Source organism: Myxocyprinus asiaticus, chromosome 27, assembly GCF_019703515.2.
Source record: "Myxocyprinus asiaticus isolate MX2 ecotype Aquarium Trade chromosome 27, UBuf_Myxa_2, whole genome shotgun sequence".
NCBI lineage: Eukaryota > Metazoa > Chordata > Actinopteri > Cypriniformes > Catostomidae > Myxocyprinus > Myxocyprinus asiaticus.
The window spans coordinates 363,058-383,440 of NC_059370.1; the positions used below are offsets into that span (position 1 = coordinate 363,058).

General features: G+C 44.2%; 1 protein-coding gene across 1 annotated transcript in view; it reads right to left on the minus strand.

The window, feature by feature from the left end:
* The window catches only part of LOC127418167 (ephrin-B1-like), a 148,774-nt gene that overhangs the window by 11,735 nt on the left and 116,656 nt on the right, over positions 1-20,383 (minus strand). The window contains exons 3-4 of the mRNA XM_051658609.1: positions 16,397-16,489; positions 3,282-3,395 (exon numbers count right to left, since the gene is read on the minus strand). Of these exons, the coding sequence (XP_051514569.1) occupies positions 3,282-3,395; positions 16,397-16,489 (207 nt within the window). The remainder of the gene's footprint in view (positions 1-3,281; positions 3,396-16,396; positions 16,490-20,383) is intronic.

Consider the following 20,383-nt stretch of genomic DNA (forward strand, 5'->3'; position numbering starts at 1 on the left):
ACTACCAGCACAGTAGTTTCAACACACGAGGGGACCGGGCTTTGGACCATTGCTACTCTCCCTTCCGGGATGGCTACAAATCCCTCCCCCGCCCACCATTTGGCAAATCAGACCACTCTTCCATTCTGCTTCTGCCCGCTTACAGGCAGAAACTGAAACAGGAAGCACCCACCCTCAGAACGATCCAGTGCCGGTCGGACCAATCAGACTCTATGCTACAAGACTGTTTTGATCACACGGACTGGGAGATGTCCCTGTCCGCCTCTGATGACGACATCGAGCTTTACGCTGATAGCATAATGTGTTTCATCAGAAAGTGCGTAGAGAACGTTGTTCCGACCAGACAACACGGATCTATCTGAACCAGAAGCCATGGATTAATAGCGATGTTCGTGTGGCACTTAATGTGCGGACCTTCACTTTTAATTCCGGGAACGTGGAGGAGCATAAACAAGCCAGTTATGCCCTCCGAAAATCAGAACAGCAAAATGCCAGTACAGGAACAAGATTGAAGGACAGTTTAACACCACCAACTCTAGAAGCATGTGGCAGGGAATTAACATCATCACGGACTTTAAAGGGAATAAAAACTCCACCATGAACACCGCTGCCTCTCTCCCAGATGAGCTAAATACTTTTTATCCTCGTTTTGAGGGAAATAACACCGCCCTCGCGGAGAGAGCTCTTGCGGCCGAAGCTACAGAGGTTAGTTCACTCTCCGTCTCTGTAGCGGATGTAACCCGATCCTTCCGATGGGTGAATATCCGCAAAGCCGCGGGCCCAGACGGCATTCCGGGCCGCGTCATCAGAGCGTGGGCAAACCAGCTGACTGGTGTTTTTACGGACATTTTCAACCTTTCCCTCTCTTTGTCTGTAGTCCCCACATGCTTTAAAACATCCACCATTGTGCCTGTTCCAAAGCAATCAAAAATCACTTGCTTAGATGACTGGCGTCCTGTTGCTCTGACCCCCATCATCAGCAAATGCTTTGAGAGACTAATCAGAGATTTCATCTGCTCTGTGCTGCCTCTCTCTCTAGACCCATTGCAGTCTGCTTACCACAACAACCGCTCCACTGATGATGCCATTGCATCTACAATACACACTGCTCTCTCCCACCTGGAAAAAAAGAACACTTATGTGAGAATGTTGTTTGTAGACTACAGCTCAGCATTCAACACCATAGTGCCCTCCAAGCTAGATGAGAAACTCCGGGCTCTGGGCTTAAACAGCTTGCTGTGCAGCTGGATCCTGGACTTCCTGTCAAGCAGATGCCAGGTGGTTAGAATAGGCAGCAACATCTCCTCATCACTGACCCTCAACACTGGAGCCCCACAGGGCTGTGTTCTCAGCCCACTCTTGTATTCCTTGTACACACATGACTGTGTGGCAACACATAGCTCCAATGCCATCATTAAGTTTGCTGATGACATGACGGTGGTAGGTCTGATCACTGACAATGATGAAACAGCCTACAGAGAGGAGGTGCACACTCTGACACACTGGTGTCAGGAGCACAACATCTCCCTCAACGTCAGTAAGACAAAGAGCTTGTGGTGGACTTCAGAAGGAAAGACAGAGAACACAGTCCCATCACCATCAATGGAGCACCAGTGGAGAGAGTCAGTAGCTTCAAGTTCCTTGGTGGCCACATCACTGAGGAACTCACATGGTCCATCCACACTGAAGTCCTTGTGAAGAAGGCTCATCAGCGCCTCTTCTTCCTGAGACGGCTGAGGAAGTTTGGAATGAACTGCCACATCCTCACATGGTTCTACACCTGCACTGTAGAGAGCATCCTGACTGGCTGCATCTCCGCCTGGTACGGCAATAGCATCGCCCACAACCTCAAAGCACTGCAAAGGGTGGTGCGAACTGCCAGACACATAATCGGAGGTGAGCTTCCCTCCCTCCAGTACATATATACCAGGCGGTGTGTGAAAAAAGCTCGGAGGATCATCAGAGACTCCAGCCACCTGAGCCATGGGCTGTTCTCACTGCTACCATCAGGCAGGCGGTATCGCAGCATCAGGACCCGCACCAGCCGACTCCATGATAGCTTCTTCCCCCAAGCAATCAGACTTTTGAACTCTTGATCTCCCACGATCAAAATACATCAGCACTGCACTTTATTACTCTTACTCATATCTCACACCGGACTGTCATAAATTATATTATTATTATATTATATTCTCTCTTAACTGACTATCAACCGACAGCCTCAATGTCAATACAGTACAATACAACCTACTGTACATTCTATATATACTATATATACTTTTTTTTTATTGAATAATGTGTATCTATATTGTGTGTATTGTATACTGTACAGTGTATGTTATTATTTGTATATTGTGTTGTGTGTAATTATGTGTATATTAGACTTTAAATTGTGTTGTGTTAATTTGATTTGATTGTAAATCGGTATATGTCTCATCACTGTCACGACTGCTATATTGATCGGAACTGCACCCAAGAATTTCACACACCACTGCACTTATGTATATGGCTGTGTGACAATAAAAGTGATTTGATTTGATTTGGTTTCAGTGTGAATTTACTCCAGAAGCTGTTCTCCCCAATTTGGAATGCCCAATTCCCAATGTGCTCTAAGTCCTCGTGGTGGTGTAGTGACTCGCCTCAATCCGGGTGGTGGAGGACAATTCTCAGTTGCCTTCGTGTCTGAGACCGTCAATCCGCGTATCTTATCACATGGCTTGTTGCCGCAGAGACCTAGCGCGTGTGGAGGCTCACGTTATTCTCCGCGGCAACCACGCACAACTCACAACACACCCCACCGAAAGCGAACCACATTATAGCGACCACGAGGAGGTTAACCCAATGAGACTCTACCCACCCTTGCAACCAGGCCAATTGGTTGCTTAGGAAGCCTGACTGGAGTCACTCAGCACGCCCTGGATTCGAACTCGTGACTCCAGGTGTGGTAGTCAGCATCTTTACTTGCTGAGCTACCCAGGCCCCTTTCAGCATGCATGTTAGATGAACAGAAGAAGAAATAGTTCCCATCCTGCACAAGTATTTTCTATATTTGATGCTTATGATTATTGTTCACGTTCATGGTAACCAAATAATAATATCCCTAATATATATATATATATAATATATATATATATATATATATATATATATATATATATATATATATATATATATATAAAGAAATGTTAGAATCAATATGTTTGTGTGATGATCAATATTTTTGATACAACATCAGTATCGGAAGTATCGATACTTTATCTCTTATGACAGTGAAAGTTCACCTGTGTTTGCTGCTCCTGGCAGTCTGTCATGGTCTGTGTCAGAGGAAACATCCGCACCTGCTTCAAGCATGGGCCGTTCAGTCTGCTGTGACACTGGTGGAACTGCACTTGGGCCTGTGACACACAAAATAAAAACTGCTTTCAACACTCTCACAGATGCAGAAACAGATAAGAAATATGTGTCCCAAACTGACATTTGCCTGAGCTGTTTCTGCACATTCTGTCTGATGTAGTGTTTTTTGATTGAAAATAACATTTAAATATCCATGCTGCCATCTCATAATCTGCATATTCCAGCTGAACAGTCTGTAGACATACAGCGTGATTTATTTTGTATTACAGCTGTCTCATTACGGGACATGATTCTGGCAGAAATATTTGAAGAAGCCTGTGGGGTCCTATATGAAAACATATCGCTCATGTCTGTGACATACTTCACAATTGACCCTTTGCTAAACCCTGCCTTAAAACCAATCCTGTCTTAGCAACTGTTGCCGAGCCGCCATTACTCTGACGCGTTTGCTATTTTACAATGAAAGCCTACAGGAGTAATGTCTGTTTGAGTACTTTTAAGCAGGATTTTATCAAAATAATCCCAAAAATGTAAAACACGTTGTTACCGGGTCATTTGTAATAGTGACATGTTTTACCCAGAGAGGATAACCGCAGTGTTTTTCTTTCTTTTATTAAATAATCTTTAAATAAATGAAGAGCATGTTATGGATTAAACTGTGTCAGTCCTCATTCCCAAATGAACTTCTAACATCTACAACGACACCTACATTTACTCCAAGATAAATTAAAGCTAATAACTGAACATTAATTAATTAATGTATAGTAAATTCATAGTAAAAGCGATAGTAAATAAACAGTTCACAGCATCAAAATGAGTGTGTTATAAGATATTATAAACAGCTCTGTTCACTTACGCTAATGTTATTAGATGTGTAATTGCTATTAATTTTTTTTTTTTTCACTTTTCAAGTGACGGTAATAATCGTTTGCTTTGATTCTGATTCAGTCTGCAGTTTTTAATCAAATTACTGTGTCATTTATCAATTTCTTTTACAAAAAACTTCAGATAAATATGCATAATTATGTCACTCTTCATACCAGCCCAAGGAAAAATATTTTCCATTCCATTTATGAGAATATTTTGCCAAAAACCGCATCGTTCACGGCAATCTCCCATTAATTCCAATGGGGAGTTCTGCAGAGCTTGTCAGAGCAAGCAACTGTAACCAAGGGGGGTGGAGCTTAGCGAAGGATCAATTACAAAGCTGTATCATATGATCTTCTTCATTTGTAAATATGAGCCTCCCTTTAGTCAGTGCATTCTCTCTGTACAGTCACAGACATTATAACTCATGTGCTTCACTCATATATGAATAGGAGAAACTGTAATGCTAATGTAAGAGCCAATCACCTTTCTGATACTGAACACACATGCACATTAGCTGAACAAGCCTGAAAAATACATGATTCAAGCTGAACAAGCACAAATGATAATACCATTGCTGTTATATTTTATTTCTTATTTGAGAGGTATTACATAATTTTGACCAAATGTGATTTCAGTCTTTCCCCAGTCATGTAGATACAGTAGGAGCTGTATGACTGAAAATAACTGACCTGACATGCCATAAGGGACTTTACAAGTTTCACTTCAGAACGGAAGAACACAAACACAGAATAACAGTGTTGAATAGATGAACATGAACATCTTATTGTTCTTTATTATTTACACTGTTAAAATAGCACAGTGTCTGAACATGGCACATCTAAAACATTGGACTGGAACTGAGCATACTCGTATTGTGTTGATTCAAATCTACATCAGCTTAAAGTAAGCCATTTTGTCTTTGTATACTAACAGTCAAAAAGTTTCTACAATTTCAAATAATAGTAAAATAAAAAAGAAGTATGCGAATTATGTAGTGACCAAAAACAACCGGGCCCCACTACAATTATGTAGTGGGGACCGGGCGTGCATCATTCCATCCCCACTTCCTCTCCGGGGGGCGTGTCTTGCGCCCCGACTGCCGGCGGGTCATCCCCGCCTTCCTCGACCTGGGGGAACACTCCTCCGCCCTGGCAGTGGCCCAACCACTCCAGGTGGTCGGGGAGTCGCTTCCCTCCTCCCCCCGCGGACAGCGGTCTTCTCTCGACCCCTCCGCGTTCCCGGGGGACGGCAGGGCACTCTTCCACCCCCGGCAGCGGCTCCCTCGCTCCAGGCGGTCGGGGAGTCCCGTCCCCACTCGCCTCGCGGACGGCGGCCGTTCCCCGCGTCCGGGTGGTCGGGCTACTCCGTCCCCCGTCGGATGGCAGCGATGCTCCCCTGGGTGGATGGCAGTGTCGCGGACTCTGCGACGGGAATCCCTCCTCCTTCCCGGGTTTCGGCACCAGTGTAAGGGGGTTCAGTGGAAAGGAGGAGACGAGAACTGGCTTGACAACTTAAATAATAATTTAATAAACAACTTAAACAAAAACACACAACCATAAACACACAGTACAGCTGCCTGTAATTCTCTCTCTCTCTCGAACTGTCGTCCCCAGCCGCCTTTATCCCTCGCGTGCCCCATCAGGTTGATTGGGGACCGGGCGTGCGTCATTCCAGCCCGGCCCTGCCCTCCTCGGCTCTACACAAACATACTGTAGACAGTTGTACAAAGCCCTTAAAGGGAATTTATTTCCTAAAATAGTTTGTGTTTCCTCGCAATAAATGAACCATGGTTTTAATGACCAAAGTTCAGCTATGAAACTCGATGTAGCGCAAGCTGATAAGGTCTTTGAACTTGTTATCTGTTAGCCAATCAGCTCACTTACATGTGACATGTGAAGCCATCACGTCACATACACATCCTTTGATGTGTAATCAGGTAGCCACTAAACTTGCTTCTCTTTGTCTAACATTTAAACTGCTCAGTTTTGCACATAGGCTGGTTTCACTGCACCGCTCTGCAAGAGTTTTCTCTGAAATCCTCCTCCTCAGCTCCACAGGTCTAGATCTGCTACATGGGGATGTATGTATGTCTAATTGTGCTGTATCATGTCAAACAATTTCGATGCAGCATGTCTTGTGTTTAGTCTAATTGTGCAGCAGCATGTTAGCATGCTCAGTTCAGTATGTCTGTGTATGTTCAAGCAGCAGTTGTTCAAGTCTCCATTCTTGATCTGTAGTAGCAGCAGTGTAGCAGATCTAGTGCACCAAGATTAATATCCTATCGATATGTCATACCCAAAATAATATACTAAATCTTTCCGAGAGTTGTCATGACTGAACTACAGTAATATTGTAGTAACCATGAATGTAGTAATCATGTAAAATTGCGAGGTAACAGAAATATTTAAAAAAATAAATTCCCTCCCCATCCTCTAAGGATCTGCATACTATTTACACCTGTCTACAAAACTAATTTCAAGCACTGAAGCAAAAGCCTTTAGATAAAAAGATTTGTAAGATCATGAGAACATTCAATGAAGTGTCTCCAAATGTTTGACTGCTGGTGTAGATTATGATGAATGTCTCTCTTGTGTACTACAGTACATGTACTGACCCTTTTACACAAATGGCCTCTGCCACACTTAAACCACACAGTACTGCACTGCCAGCCTTATTGGATGGGTGCTGATTTGTTTATACTTAGAAATAGTGAAGAAAATCTGCCAGTGGAACAAGACAAAATGTCATGGTTACTTTCATAACCTCCATTCCCTGATGGAGGGAACGAGATGTTGTGTCAATGTAATGACACTAGGGGTCACTTTTGGGAGCCCAAAACACCTCTGATCTTTTGAAAAAAGGCCAATGAGAATTGCCGAGTGGAATTTGCATGCCACTCCCCCGGACATACGGGTATAAAAGGAGCTGGTATGCAACCACTCATTCAGGTTTTGTGCTGAGCCGAGACAAGGTCCTGGCCATTTCAGCGGGTAGTTCAGCATTGTGGCAAGAGGGACACAACGTCTCATTCCCTCCATCAGGGAATGGAGGTTACGAAAGTAACCATGACGTTCCCTATCTGTCACTCACTCGACGTGGTGTCGATGTAGTGACACTAGTGGTCCCTATACAAAATGCCACAAGTAGCTGAACTGTGTTACGTGGACTAGCGGTGCGAGACGGGCAGACCTTTGTGTGCCTCATGGCCAGCGCATCAGGCTGTCATGTAACCTCCCCCAATGCTGCTATGAGCTTCGAACGGTCCTTCAGGAACAAGTCGACTGCCCAATAAATAGGGACAGGCTAGCCCAGCTGAGGCCTCTTTTCCATCTTTTTTCTCCCCAAAAAGAGTGGAATTTTGTTAACGGGCTGGGATCCACGAGTGTCCACATCGGGGGGGTGTCACTCCCAAGGGGAAGACACCGTGGAGACCACACCCCGCCCAGAGGAGGGGGGGGGGTATTTTGAGTGGAAATACGTCACATGGTCTTTACCGAGTCTTGTCGGAAGTATGTCATGTGCAGAGGTCCCATGGTAGGTCCTACCCAAAGGGAGAGGAGTTTCTACAAAGCATGGCGACCGGGGGCAGAGGGGCCCCTGCCTAAGGAAGATGCAGTTTACCAACAGGGAAACAATTTTGCGAAAAATATCACATGGGGTTGCCTTCGGGAGAACCAGCAAATGCAGAGCACCTACCTCAGTACAGGGCCTCATTAGCGCACTTACTGAGCTGGCAGCGAGTTTCTCCACAAACTCAACTGCCACAGGGCTAAGGAGGAAAGTCATCCAGGGATCACAGTCTGTGAACACTACTGGGAGTCAAGAGTGCACGTCTTCCCCTCAAGTGAGGGAAAAGGCGCTATGCGCAAGCAGTACACCTGGCCAGTTGTCCCGGAACTTGCCTGCTCGTGCCTGCCACTACTTGGGACGAGACCGGCTCAACCCGGAGATTGTAGAACCTCACAAAGGTGTTGGGTGTTGCCCAGCCCACTGCTCTGCAGATGTCTGCCAAAAAGGTGCCACTGGCCAGGGCCCAGGAGGCCGCCACACTCCTGGTAGAGTGGGCTCATAACCCCGCAGGGGGTGGCACGTCCTGAGCTTGATATGCCATAGCGATGACGTCAATGACCCAGTGGGTGATCCTCTATTTGGAGACAGCGCTTCCTTTCCACTGTCCCCCAAAGCAAACAAACAGCTGCTCAGAGCTTCTAAAGCTCTGCATGCGATCCAAATAGATGCGTAAAGTTCGCACCGGACACAGCAACGCAAAGGCTGGATCTGCCTCCTCCTGGGGCAGCGCTTGAAGGTTCACCACCTGATCCCTAAAAGGGGTCGTGGGAACCTTGGGCACATAGCCTGGTCAGGGTCTCAGGATCACATGAGAGCAACCTGGACTGAACTCCAGGCACAATTCTCTGACAGAGAACGCTTGCAGGTCCCCTACCCTCTTTATGGAAGTGAGCGCAGTCAGGAGGGCAGTCTTCAAAGAGAGTGCCTTAAGCTCAGCTGACTCCAAGGGCTCAAAGGGAGCTCCTCGTAGACCCTGAAGGACTACAGAGAGGTCCCACGGGGAACAAAGTGCGGTTAAGAGGGGTTCAACCTCCTAGCGCCTCTCAGGAACCTGATGATCAAGTCGTGCTTCCGCAAGTACTTACCATCTACTGCATCATGATGAGCCAAAATAGCAGCTACATACACCTTCATGGTGGAGGGGGACAGCACCGATCCGACTGCGCATCTCTGGGGGTCTTCACATCGGGAAGAACACCACTTAGCGAACAGATGCCACTTCAAGGCATACAGGCGCCTCGTAGAGGGAGCCCTAGCCTGAGTGATCGTGTCTACAACCGCGGGCGGTTGGCCACTTAAGTCCTCCATGTCCCGTCCAAGGGCCAGACATGGAGATTCCAGTGGTCTGGTCACGGGCGCCAGATGGTGCCCCGTCCCTGAGAAAGAATGTCCTTCCTCAGGGAAATTCACCAGGAGGGGGAGGGGTCTGTCACGAGGAGCGTGAGATCCGATAACCATGTCTGGGTGGGCCAGTAGGGTGCTACTAGGATGACTTGCTTCCCATCCTCCCTGACCTTGCACAAGTTCACTGGGGGAAACGCATACTTGCATAGTCCAGGGGGCCAGCTGTGTGCCAACGCGTCTATACCGAGAGGTGCCTCGGTCAGGGCGTACCAAAGTAGGCAGTGGGAGGATTCCCAGGAAGCAAACAGGTTTACCTGTGCTCGACCAAATCAATTCCAAATCAGTTGGACCACCTGAGGGTGGAGTCTCCACTCTCCCCTGAGGGTAACCTGACATGACAGCGTGTCCGCCGCGGTGTTGAGGTCGCCCGGGATGTGAGTGGCTCGTAGCGACTTGAGGCGCTGCTGACTCCAGAGGAGGAGATGGCAGGTGAGTTGTGACATGCAATGGGAGCGTAGACCTACATTGGTGCGTTGATGTAAGCTACTGTCGTTGTGTTGTCTGTCCGGACCAACACGTGCTTGCCCTGGATCAATGGCCGAAACCTCAGCAAGGCGAGAAGTACTGCCAACAACTCTAGGCAGTTGATGTGCCAATGCAGCCGCGGGCCAGTCCAAGAGTCGGTGGCTGTGTGCCCGTTGCATACTGCGCCCCAGCCCGTCTTGGAGGCACCTGTTGTAACCACGACGCACCTGGAGAACTGCTCTAGGGGAACCCCTGCCCGTAGAAATGCTAGGTCGGTCCAAGGGCTGAAGAGGCGGTGACAAACTGGCGTGATGGTCACGTGATGTGTCCTGCGGCACCAAACCCATCTCGGGACTCGAGTCCGAAGCCAGTGCTGAAGCGGTCTCATATGCATCAACCCAAGCGGTGTGGACGTGGCTGAGGATGCCATATGCCCCAGGAGCCTCTGGAAGTGTTTCAGTGGAACCGCTGTTCTCCATCTGAACGCCTTCAGACAGTTCAGCACCGACTGTGCACGCTCATTCAGGAGGCGTGCTGTCATCGAGACTGAGTCCAACTCCAGACCGAGAAAAGAGATGTTCTGAACCAGGGAGAGCTTGCTCTTTTCCCAGTTGACCCAAAGCCCCAGTCGGCTGAGGTACCGGAGCACGAGGTCCCTGTGTGCACATAGCAACTCTCGAAAGTGAGCTAAGATCAGCCAATCATCGAGATAGTTGAGAATACGGATGCCCACTTCCTTTAGCGGGGCAAGGGCTGCCTCCGCGACCTTCGTGAAGACACGAGGGGACGAGGACAGGCCGAAGGCGTACTGCCTCGAAGGCAAACCGCAGGAAGGGTCTGTGACGAGGTAGGACTGAGACGTGGAAGTATGCGTCCTTCAGGTCTACCGCCGTGAACCAATCTAGATGTCGGACGCTCGCTAGAATGCATTTTTGCGTCAGCATCTTGAATGGGAGACTGTGCAAAGCCCGGTTCAGTACTCGCAGGTCCAAGATTGGTCGCAACCCACCACCTTTCTTTGGTACGATGAAGTAAGGGCAATAGAACCCTTTCCTCATCTCAGCTGAAGGGACAGGCTCTATCACGCCCTTGCTCAGGAGGGTCGCGATCTCCACACGTAAGGTAACGGCATTCTCGCCCTTCACTGAGGTGAAACGGACACTGCTGAACCTTGGCGGGTGCCTGGCGAACTGAATCGCGTAGCCAAGTCGGACGGTCCGGGTCAGCCATCGCAACATGTTTGAAAGCGTGAGCCATGCATCCAAACTCCGGGCGAGGGGGACCAAGGGGATCGTGTCGGACGTAACGGCGGTTGGGGCCTCGCGGCGGGGCGGAGCTCGAGGTGCCACGTCGAGGGGACTCGAAGCCCATGGCCGTGCTGAGTTGAGGGACATCGAAGCTCTTACCTGGCTCCTGCCACCCACCATGAGATTGGCCGAGGAGGGGAGAGGAGGAGTCTCGTCCCCGTGGTCCATCGGCACTAATCCCGTGTGGGGGTATTCGTGCCACAGCTGGGCGCCCAGGGGCAGGGGGTCCGCCGCTGGAGCTCCAACCCTGCCAAAAAGGAACGGTGGACAGCAGTTGTGACTACAGCTGTGCACACCGGACATGTGACCCAGGAAACAAGGAAACTGCTCTTTTGCTGAACCTTTGGGTACCGCAGCCTCTGGGGCATGTGGTGAAAAAAGAAACAAAAGATTCTCCTCCCGGCCCTCCACTGGGGGATGGAGTGGTCTGTGCGCCAGCTCCAGAGGAATGGGTCTCCTTGCCCCTGGGTCGCCCGTCTCAGTGGCGCTTCGAAGCCTTCCTCAGGTTCTTGGCGGCCGGCCGTGAGACGGGTGGCGTCTGCTTCCTGCGATGGGCTGCACGCCGGCACCAGTGCCGGGCCTTGGCGACAAGCAGACAGGGTGCAGGATCTTGAGCCACGCCGGGGCAGGATGTGCTTTATAGCCTCCGTCTGCTTCTTCACCGTCGAGAACTGCTGGGCAGTTGAGCCAGAGGTGGCGCTCCTGACCCACGAGAGTGGACTTCGCCTGCCTGTGAGACCGCGCTGTGACCTTCGTCGCCCGGAGAGCGAGGTCGGTCGCTGAGCGCAGTTTCTGCATCAATCCTGGGTCAGAACTACCCTCGTGCAGTTCTTTTAGTGCCTTGGCTTGGTGTACTTGCAGGAGAGCCATGGTGTGCAGGGCGGAGGCGGCTTGTCCAGTGGCACTGCAGGCCTTAGCTGTCAGAGATGACGTAAACCTACAGGCATTGGATGGGAGCTTCGGGCACCCGCACCAGGTGGCCGCGCTCTGCGGACATAAGTGCACCGTGAGCGCCTTTTCCACCTGGGGGATAACCGAATACCCCCTGGCTGCTCCGCCATCAAGGGTAACGAGAGTGGGGGAGCTGAAAGATTGGGACCGGGCAGTAAAAGATGCCTCCCACGATCTTGTCAGCTCCTCATGCACTTCCGGGAAGAAAGGAACCGGAGCCTGATCGGGGCAAGCGAGCATGCTGGGGAATGGGAGGTCCGTGGGGGGATACCCGGCGGAGGTGGTCCCATTGAGGTCCCCAAATTGCCCCCAGTGCTAACCGGCATAGCCTCATATCCATAGGTAGAAGGAACGAGGCGGGGAGCCGCTGGGGTGGCTTGCTTTCTTATGAATGCAAGCCGCGACCGCAACGTTGCCATGGTCATGTTCTCGCAATGAGGACATTATCCATACACAAACGATATCTCCACGTGAGCAGCGCCCAGACACGTAAGACAGCGATTGTGGCCATCAGAAGCGGAGAGATAGCGACCACAACCAGAAATAACAAACAAACGGAAAGGCATCTTTAAAAAGACGTGTGTGCTGCTCTTTTATGAATGGAAAATATACTCTTTTCAGAATATACTCTTTTTTTTTTTGCTCTGCCAAAGCATCCAGGGGTGTTCTCTGCACTGCACAGGCACAGAGGGGGAGAAGCCGCTGAAATGTAACGTCAAATCCAGCAGTCTTTAGCGAGGTGAGTTCTTTTAAGAGGAATTGTATTCAGTGCACTGAATGTAACTGCTCGGCTCTGAAGAGAAAATCTGAATGAGTGGTTGCATACATTTTATACCCATATGTCCGAGGGAGTGGCATGCAAATTCCACTCGTCAATTCTCATTGGCCTTTTTTCGAAAGATCAGAGGTGTTTCGGGCTCCCAAGAGTGACCCTTAGTGTCAATACATCGACACAACGTTGAGTGAGTGACAGATAGGGAACACACTCACATGTGAGTCCACATGTGAAATTGCTTCTTTTTTTTTTTCTAATGCAACTAGTTTGTTGTCTATTAAAAATGCAACCTGTTCTCACAGTGAAAACATAACTCTAGATATATATTTTTGCAAAACTTGTTATACATGTCTCCAGGTACAATTCCCTGCAGTTTCAAGGTGAAATGAACACTAGAGGCACTACAACAGCTGTGTGGTTTATTGACTTCCACACAAATCATGACTTTAATGGCTGATTATGACTTTATAAATACTTATTTTTCTCTATTACTCAGACCCTCCTATTTTATGATATCGACACACTTTTACTCTAACACATCTTTTGAAAAACAATACATTTTAATGCTTGTATTACAGACCCACCCATATATATACACTTATTCCAACATGAATAGCTTGTGTGGTAGCTCACCTGATAGGGCGCTGGACTAGAGTTGGAGGATTAAGGTTCAAGTCCAGCCTTGAACTCAAGCTGACACGTGACATTACAGAGTCATAGAAGTGACATGAAATGAATGGTTGCTTCGGAAAATATGCTTTACATTTTGCATTATCAAACACTAATGGTTAGGTTTAGGCATTGATAAGGTATGGATGTTTTTAACTTACTGTAACATTTAAATTTTAAAACACTATTGGTTAGGTTCAGGCAAAAGTTTTAGGTTAGGGATGTATGTTTTAATCATTTAAACATAACATTCACCTTAAAACCTTGTCTGAATATGACACCACTTTACTCGCTTTTGGCGCCCCAGCTGGACATTTAACTGGAAAACTGCAGACAAACATTTTGAATTGCAAAAATGTTGTCATGTTCATGTAAATTTCATGAGATCAGGCTGTACAAATTATATTACCAGTATAACATTTTAATCAAAAAGTTACATTGAAAAAGTAATATGAATTTCAGAATTTCTTTGGTACCATTTTGTTTTAATGATGCATATAAACAAAATCCAGCATGATTTGAGAATCCACAGCATCTTGTGTGCTTCAGTCAAGTTCACATGATCAGTGTCAAAAATCTGCTTTTTTCATTGGTGACCTGAAAATAGTGCAGAATGTTTCTTAGTCATTTTACATCATAACATTTTTTTGTTATACATTCATTTTAAAATCCAAAAATGTGTTTATTTTTTACACTTCCATAAATAAATATTTTTTATGAATATTTCATATCTGTATAAGTTTCATATCACAGTATATCTATTTCTTGATTTATTACAAGGAAAATTAGTACTATATTAATACAAATACAGTAAATACTATATCACGTTGACTTTCTGTGTGAATTATTAACAGTGGTGAATTATTAGTATTCCATATGCGTATATACATAAATAATATACATGCAATTTCTTACTCAAGGTGGCACTGTTGTTTCAGTGATTGACTTGATTTACATTTGACATTGATATTTGATGAAGTAACAACATGGAATTAAAATATTGCAAGTACAACTCATGAACAGTATAAAATGACTATTGTAATTTGGGTGTACCACTGAAATAATGTAAGTTGTGCATCTATTTAGACTCAATACGTGCCTGAAAAAATACATATGTGTAACTTATGTGTAGTTTATGTGTAGCTTGTGTACTTTATGTGTAACTTATGTGTAGTTTATGTGTAGCTTATGTGTTAAGTGTAGCTCAATATATGTGTGACAGCCAGTTGCATCTCATGAAATTTCAGTGTGAAATTAATTAATCCTGTTCTTGACTTGTCCTGATTTGATGCATTATCTCTTTGATATATGAAAAATAAAACATCAAAAATGTCATATTTTATTGTATTATTTTCTGTTTTGAAAATATTTAAAAAATGTGACACTGTCTGGGCATATTGTAGATCCATTTGTGATAGATTTATGTCTCTACAGACCCGAATATGTAAGAGTGTTTGGCGTAATGTACATGCATTTAAGGGTTAAATTCAATTTTGAATTCCAGATTTTTAATGTGAGCTCTTGAACCTCGCTGTATGTTGATGACATGTTTGTTTGCAGTTTTGCTCATCAAGTGAATGAATCTTTTTTTAAAGATGTTCAGATATATATATATATATTTTTTTTTTTTTGGTTTTTTTTTTAGAAAAGATCATCTTTTTTTTTTTTTTTTTTTTTTATAATAATTTATCACTTTTTCTCCCAATTTGGAATGCCCAATTCTCACTACTTAGTAGGTCCTCATGGTGGTGCGGTTACTCACCTCAATCCAGGTGTCAGAGAACAAGCCTCAGTTGCCTCCGCTTCTGAGACCTTCAATCCACGCATCTTATCACGTGGCTTGTTGTGCATGACACCGCGGAGACTCCACATGTGGAGGCTCATGCTACTCTCCGCGATCCACCCACAACTTACCACACCCCCCATTGAGAGCGAGAATCTAATCGTGACCATGAGGAGGTTAGCCCATGTGACTCTACCCTCCCTAGCAACTGGGCCAATTTGGTTGCTTAGGAGACCTGGCAGGAGTCACTCAGCACGCCCTGGATTCGAACTCGCGACTCCAGGGGTGGTAGACAGCGTCAATACTCGCTGAGCTACCCAGGCCCCGACAAATTTTTTCATCTTTAAAAATTTTCCTCATCTACACTAGTGAGGTCACAAGGCAGTTTTTCATATGTAAAGACTAGCATCGACTCAGAGAATGATCTTATACTGTGAGTTTCTTCTCAGACGCTTGTTAAACTCTGTTTTTACATTTAGGTTTTGGGCTTACATGTAGAAAACTTCCACGTTCACTCATGCATCGAAGAGCTCTGCTGGATCACCACATCCAGAACATTCTTCTGTTTTGGGAATCTCACTTTGAGCCCAAACATGCAATTAAAGGCTCATGGCATACAGATGTACTCTCCACGCCTGCAGCATCAGCTCAAACAGAGTCAAGACAAACACACATACATCTTCTCCAGATTGCTTTTGGACAGATTTCATGATGCAGGACATTGCTGATATCACAGAACTGTCATGATGTAGTTTGGATGTTATGCACATCATGTGCATAGATGTGGAAATCAAAAACTGTCAATGAGGAGCGAACAGTAATCATCAGAGGTCTACATTCAAAACAAAAAGATAGTCATTCAAGTTTGGAAGACCCATATGATCATTTTAAAACATAACTCTATAAAATAGACATTTCTGGTCAATATCGCTAGCGATAGAAAGGTCATGGGTTTAATTTCCAGGGAACACAAATACTGATGTTAATCTTGTATGCACCATCAGTATTTTTGGATAAAATCCAAATGAATAAATGTTAATTTTCAGTCCTGTGATCTTTAATTTGATCACACAACAGAACAACGGTGAAGAAAATGTAGTTACTTAACACCAACATACAGTACTTTAAAGAACATGTACAACATAATGTGTTAGTAACATGTCTTTCATGGAAGCTAAATTGCTGTAAAGGAAAAATCCAATACACAATTAAAGAGGATTTGATGTTGACATGAAGCTGTGAACTTACCCTGTCCAACCTTCATGATAACCTTCATAGAGCGAGTTTTGCAGACGCCTCCCTCACGATTCTCCAGTCCTTCCAAAGAGCTGTTAGATGTGGCTGTGGAACAGAGAATAAAGTCAGTTGTGAGAGTGTGACCTGACTGAACATGAGTGTTATGAGGTGCTCTTACGAAAACCACTGTTAATGTTTGAGATTTTTATGTAGGTGTGAGAGCACTGATCTCTTTCATTACTGCTGCTGTTTCAATGTTCTCTTTCTGCATGGCTTGTAATGAGGGGTTTGGTTTAGTCTTGAGGGGTCTCAGCTCTCAGCAGTGAGGAGGTGGCAATGAGTGTGTTTATATGCCGTCCCATCCCACAGGGATGAAGTCACCGGTAGACAGGCACAAATGTGCAGGATTATTGCGAACGGTCGAGAATTCTTGCAGAGAGTCCTTCTGATGCTGTCACGTGATGTTTATTAATTTTACTCAATAGTTTCACCTTTAAATGGTATACTACTTTTAACTGTCAGGAATAATGTTTAAAGTGGGGCCTATATTACAATTACTTGCAAAAAGTATAAAAATAAATAAATAAATAAATATATATATATATATATATATATATATATATATATATATATATATATATATATATATAGTGTGCAACTTCAATAAAATAATGTTCATTACGTAGTTCAGAGATTTCAATTCTGTCATGAAATTCTTATTTTTCAACTAGTGTTAAAGTTATGATCTCCCGTACTGTTCATCTTTGATCTTTGTTTTTTTTTCCTCACCTCCTTGCTTTCACCACGATAACCTTGACTGCATTTGTGCATCAAGATTTCAAATGACATAAGTGGCCATTTCAAAAGGTGCTCATTTAACGAGATGTTAAAGTGGATCTCTGTATCACTTCAGAACAAATGCCGGCAGAGAGATTCATGCAGTATTCAGGCGCTCAGCTCAGAGTTTAGCCGTGGGCCGGCGATATGACACAATCAGGCTTTGTTTCCACTTCATTTGTCTCTGCTAGCCATCAGAACACACTCAAGGGGTTTCACTTTCAAGCTCAAACTTATAGAGAAACAAGAGCTTTGAAGAAATAATGATAATGTCCTGGATAGTCTGTGAAACACATGATCGTGCTCATGATTCAACATTGTTCAACATTTAAAAAACACACATCTCAAAGATTATTTGTGTGTGTTTCATTAGGTTATATTCTAGCCAGACCATTAGAGTTAAAGACAAAGGATGAGACACTGGTACACATACAGTACTGTATGAATGGGTCAAATCATAATGCTAAGATTAATAATAATAATAATAATAATAATAATAATAATATTAACAAACAAATTAATAACAAGAACTACCTTTCATTTCAGGTGAGTTACTCTCTCTGTGTGTGGTTTAGATTGACGGCAGCTGGTATTTTCTGTCTTTACAGTGGTGAGACTGAATCATGGGACAGGACAGGGCTGAGGGAGGAGGTCTTAACACTACCTGCATCTCCTCCATTCCCAATACAAACACCTAGAGAGGACTTTAGTGTTTTCTGCCTGTCTACAACTGAAGATCTTCTCTCATGTCCTGTGCTTGGACTGTCAGATTCTGCCTGAATGCTGACGAACACCAGCGACTCTGCCCTTAAAAATTAAAATCAGGAGTAATGTAATTCTCCCAGACAATAGAGTCAGTATAGAAATGAGTCATTCCCTCAGGAGACTCTCCATTCTCCTACCCAGCTCATTAAAGGGATATGCAAGGACAGAAATGTTCAAACTGAACAAATTTACAGAGCAGATGACACAATATGGTGCCAAAAGGTTTTGAGAAGGGGAAATATTAATTAACTCTGTTTTCAACTTATGCATTTATAGAAACAGTAAGGCTAGCTTGCCTTGGTTTTGTTTCCCTTAGTCTCATGTTGTACGTTAACACACTATCACGGTGTGTGTTGAAAACATTAAGGTTCATTTAGCGGCAGATGACTGTATAGACAGCCTTATCAACATCTAGTTGCATTATTACTCAATGTATTTGTCCTGAAATTAATTAATCGATGATCGATAAGCTTAATCGATCAAATTATTAATGACAATTATTCGATTTTCGATAAATCATTAACATCCCTAATTGATGTAGTGATAAATATTTTTGCTGTTATCAACATCAAAGCCATTTTGGCATTATGAGTGTTGTCATAGAAACAAATAACTTCCAAGTTCTCAGGATGTGAACGGCTCCGAGTAGAACCTCCGAGTTGCCATCTCGTAATTACAGTAATTCCGACACAACATGAATAGAACACTACTATCAAAACAATTATATTTGAATAAACACGTCATCACTGAAGATTCATCTGCAAATGAATAATTTACAAACTCATCTTGACTTAGCTATAAAACACAATAAAAAGCATACTGAAATCTTCCATTGCAGTATTGATACCCAAACAGCTAACACACCGGACTTATTTCATGTACGTTACAAACATTTGACATGTGAACTGGCTCACAGCTCTTTGAATCCAAGACAAACAGACATGTCGGTATGATGAAGTGCTGAGAGCTAATTAAACTTGCACTCTTTCAACAGATATAGAGACTTAGGAAAAATATGCTGAGTGTGTGTGTGTGTGTGTGTGTGTGTGTGTGTGTGTGTGTGTGTTCCTCTCCAATGACCTTTTCAAACACAGAATGCTGCTTACAGCTACAAACATTAACCTCCAAGATGCCTCAGCTTACAGATGCCTCACTATTTATATACATAAATGGTGACGGCTACAAATCCAAAACAAACCATGAGAACCGTGTTCATGTATTACTTTATTGCTGTTTTATAGATCAGTAAATCAGTGATCAATTTCACATTGGTGAAACAAATGTGACAAATTGAACAAAAAGTGAGCCATGGAGATTGAAAAAATAAAAAGCTGCAAAACATCATGTTGTAAATAGAAAATGATGATGCATACATCAGTCACACTTCATTACATCTGTACATCAGGACAAAATACCCCAGAGTTACTGACCATCTGCTCTGCAGTATATTGTGTGAATACTGTGAACAGTATGGAAATGTTCTGTATGCATGAAATACCCACATGAAATACTCACAATTGTGAGAATGCAGTAAACAACTGAGCACTGCATGACTTCACCTTCCGTTTCCAGTATGACGAATGAACCGAAAATAAGAACTGTGAGGAATACTAAGTTAAGCTATGAAACTCTAAATGGTGCAAGCTGATAGATTCTTTTAACTTGTTATCTGTAGGCCAATCAGTTAGTTAGTTATGTTTATTTTTAAAACAACTGATGTTGAGCCGAAGTGCTGTACAATAATAAAAAAAAGGTAAAAAATACAGAAACAAATGTGTTAACATCTCAGGCAACCTCAAAAGCTAGAGTAAAAATTAGTCTTTAAGCTAGGTTTAAAAACAGCAAGGGTAAGAGAAGACCTAACATGAAGTGGAAAGCTGTTCCACAATTTGGGGGCAGCCACTGAAAATGCCCGTTCACACTTAGACTTTAAACGAGAATGTGGAATGGAGAGAAATAATTGGTTACATGACCTGAGAGATCTCGGAGCAGAATTTGGATGAAGAAGATCAGAAACATATTGCAGGGCAAGGCTATGCATGGCCTTAAAAACAAATAGCAAAATCTTAAAATCAACTCTAAAACTAACTGGTAATAAGGGCATAATAACAGTTTCCAGATCTTTCCGTGAAAGAAATGGCTTTAATTTAGAAATGGACCTAAGGTGGAAGAAGCTTCCTTTAACAACAGCACTAACCTGCTTATCAAAGAGCATTGCAGAATCGAAAATGACACCAAGGTTCTTAACATTGTTATGCAAGTTAAAAGATAAAGGACCTATCTGGTTACCAATGCTCGAGATGCATAACGGAGAGCCAAAAGCAATAACTTCAGTTTTATTTTCATTAAGTTGAAGGAAATTACTGTATGTGACATCCAACGTTTTATATCCTCAAG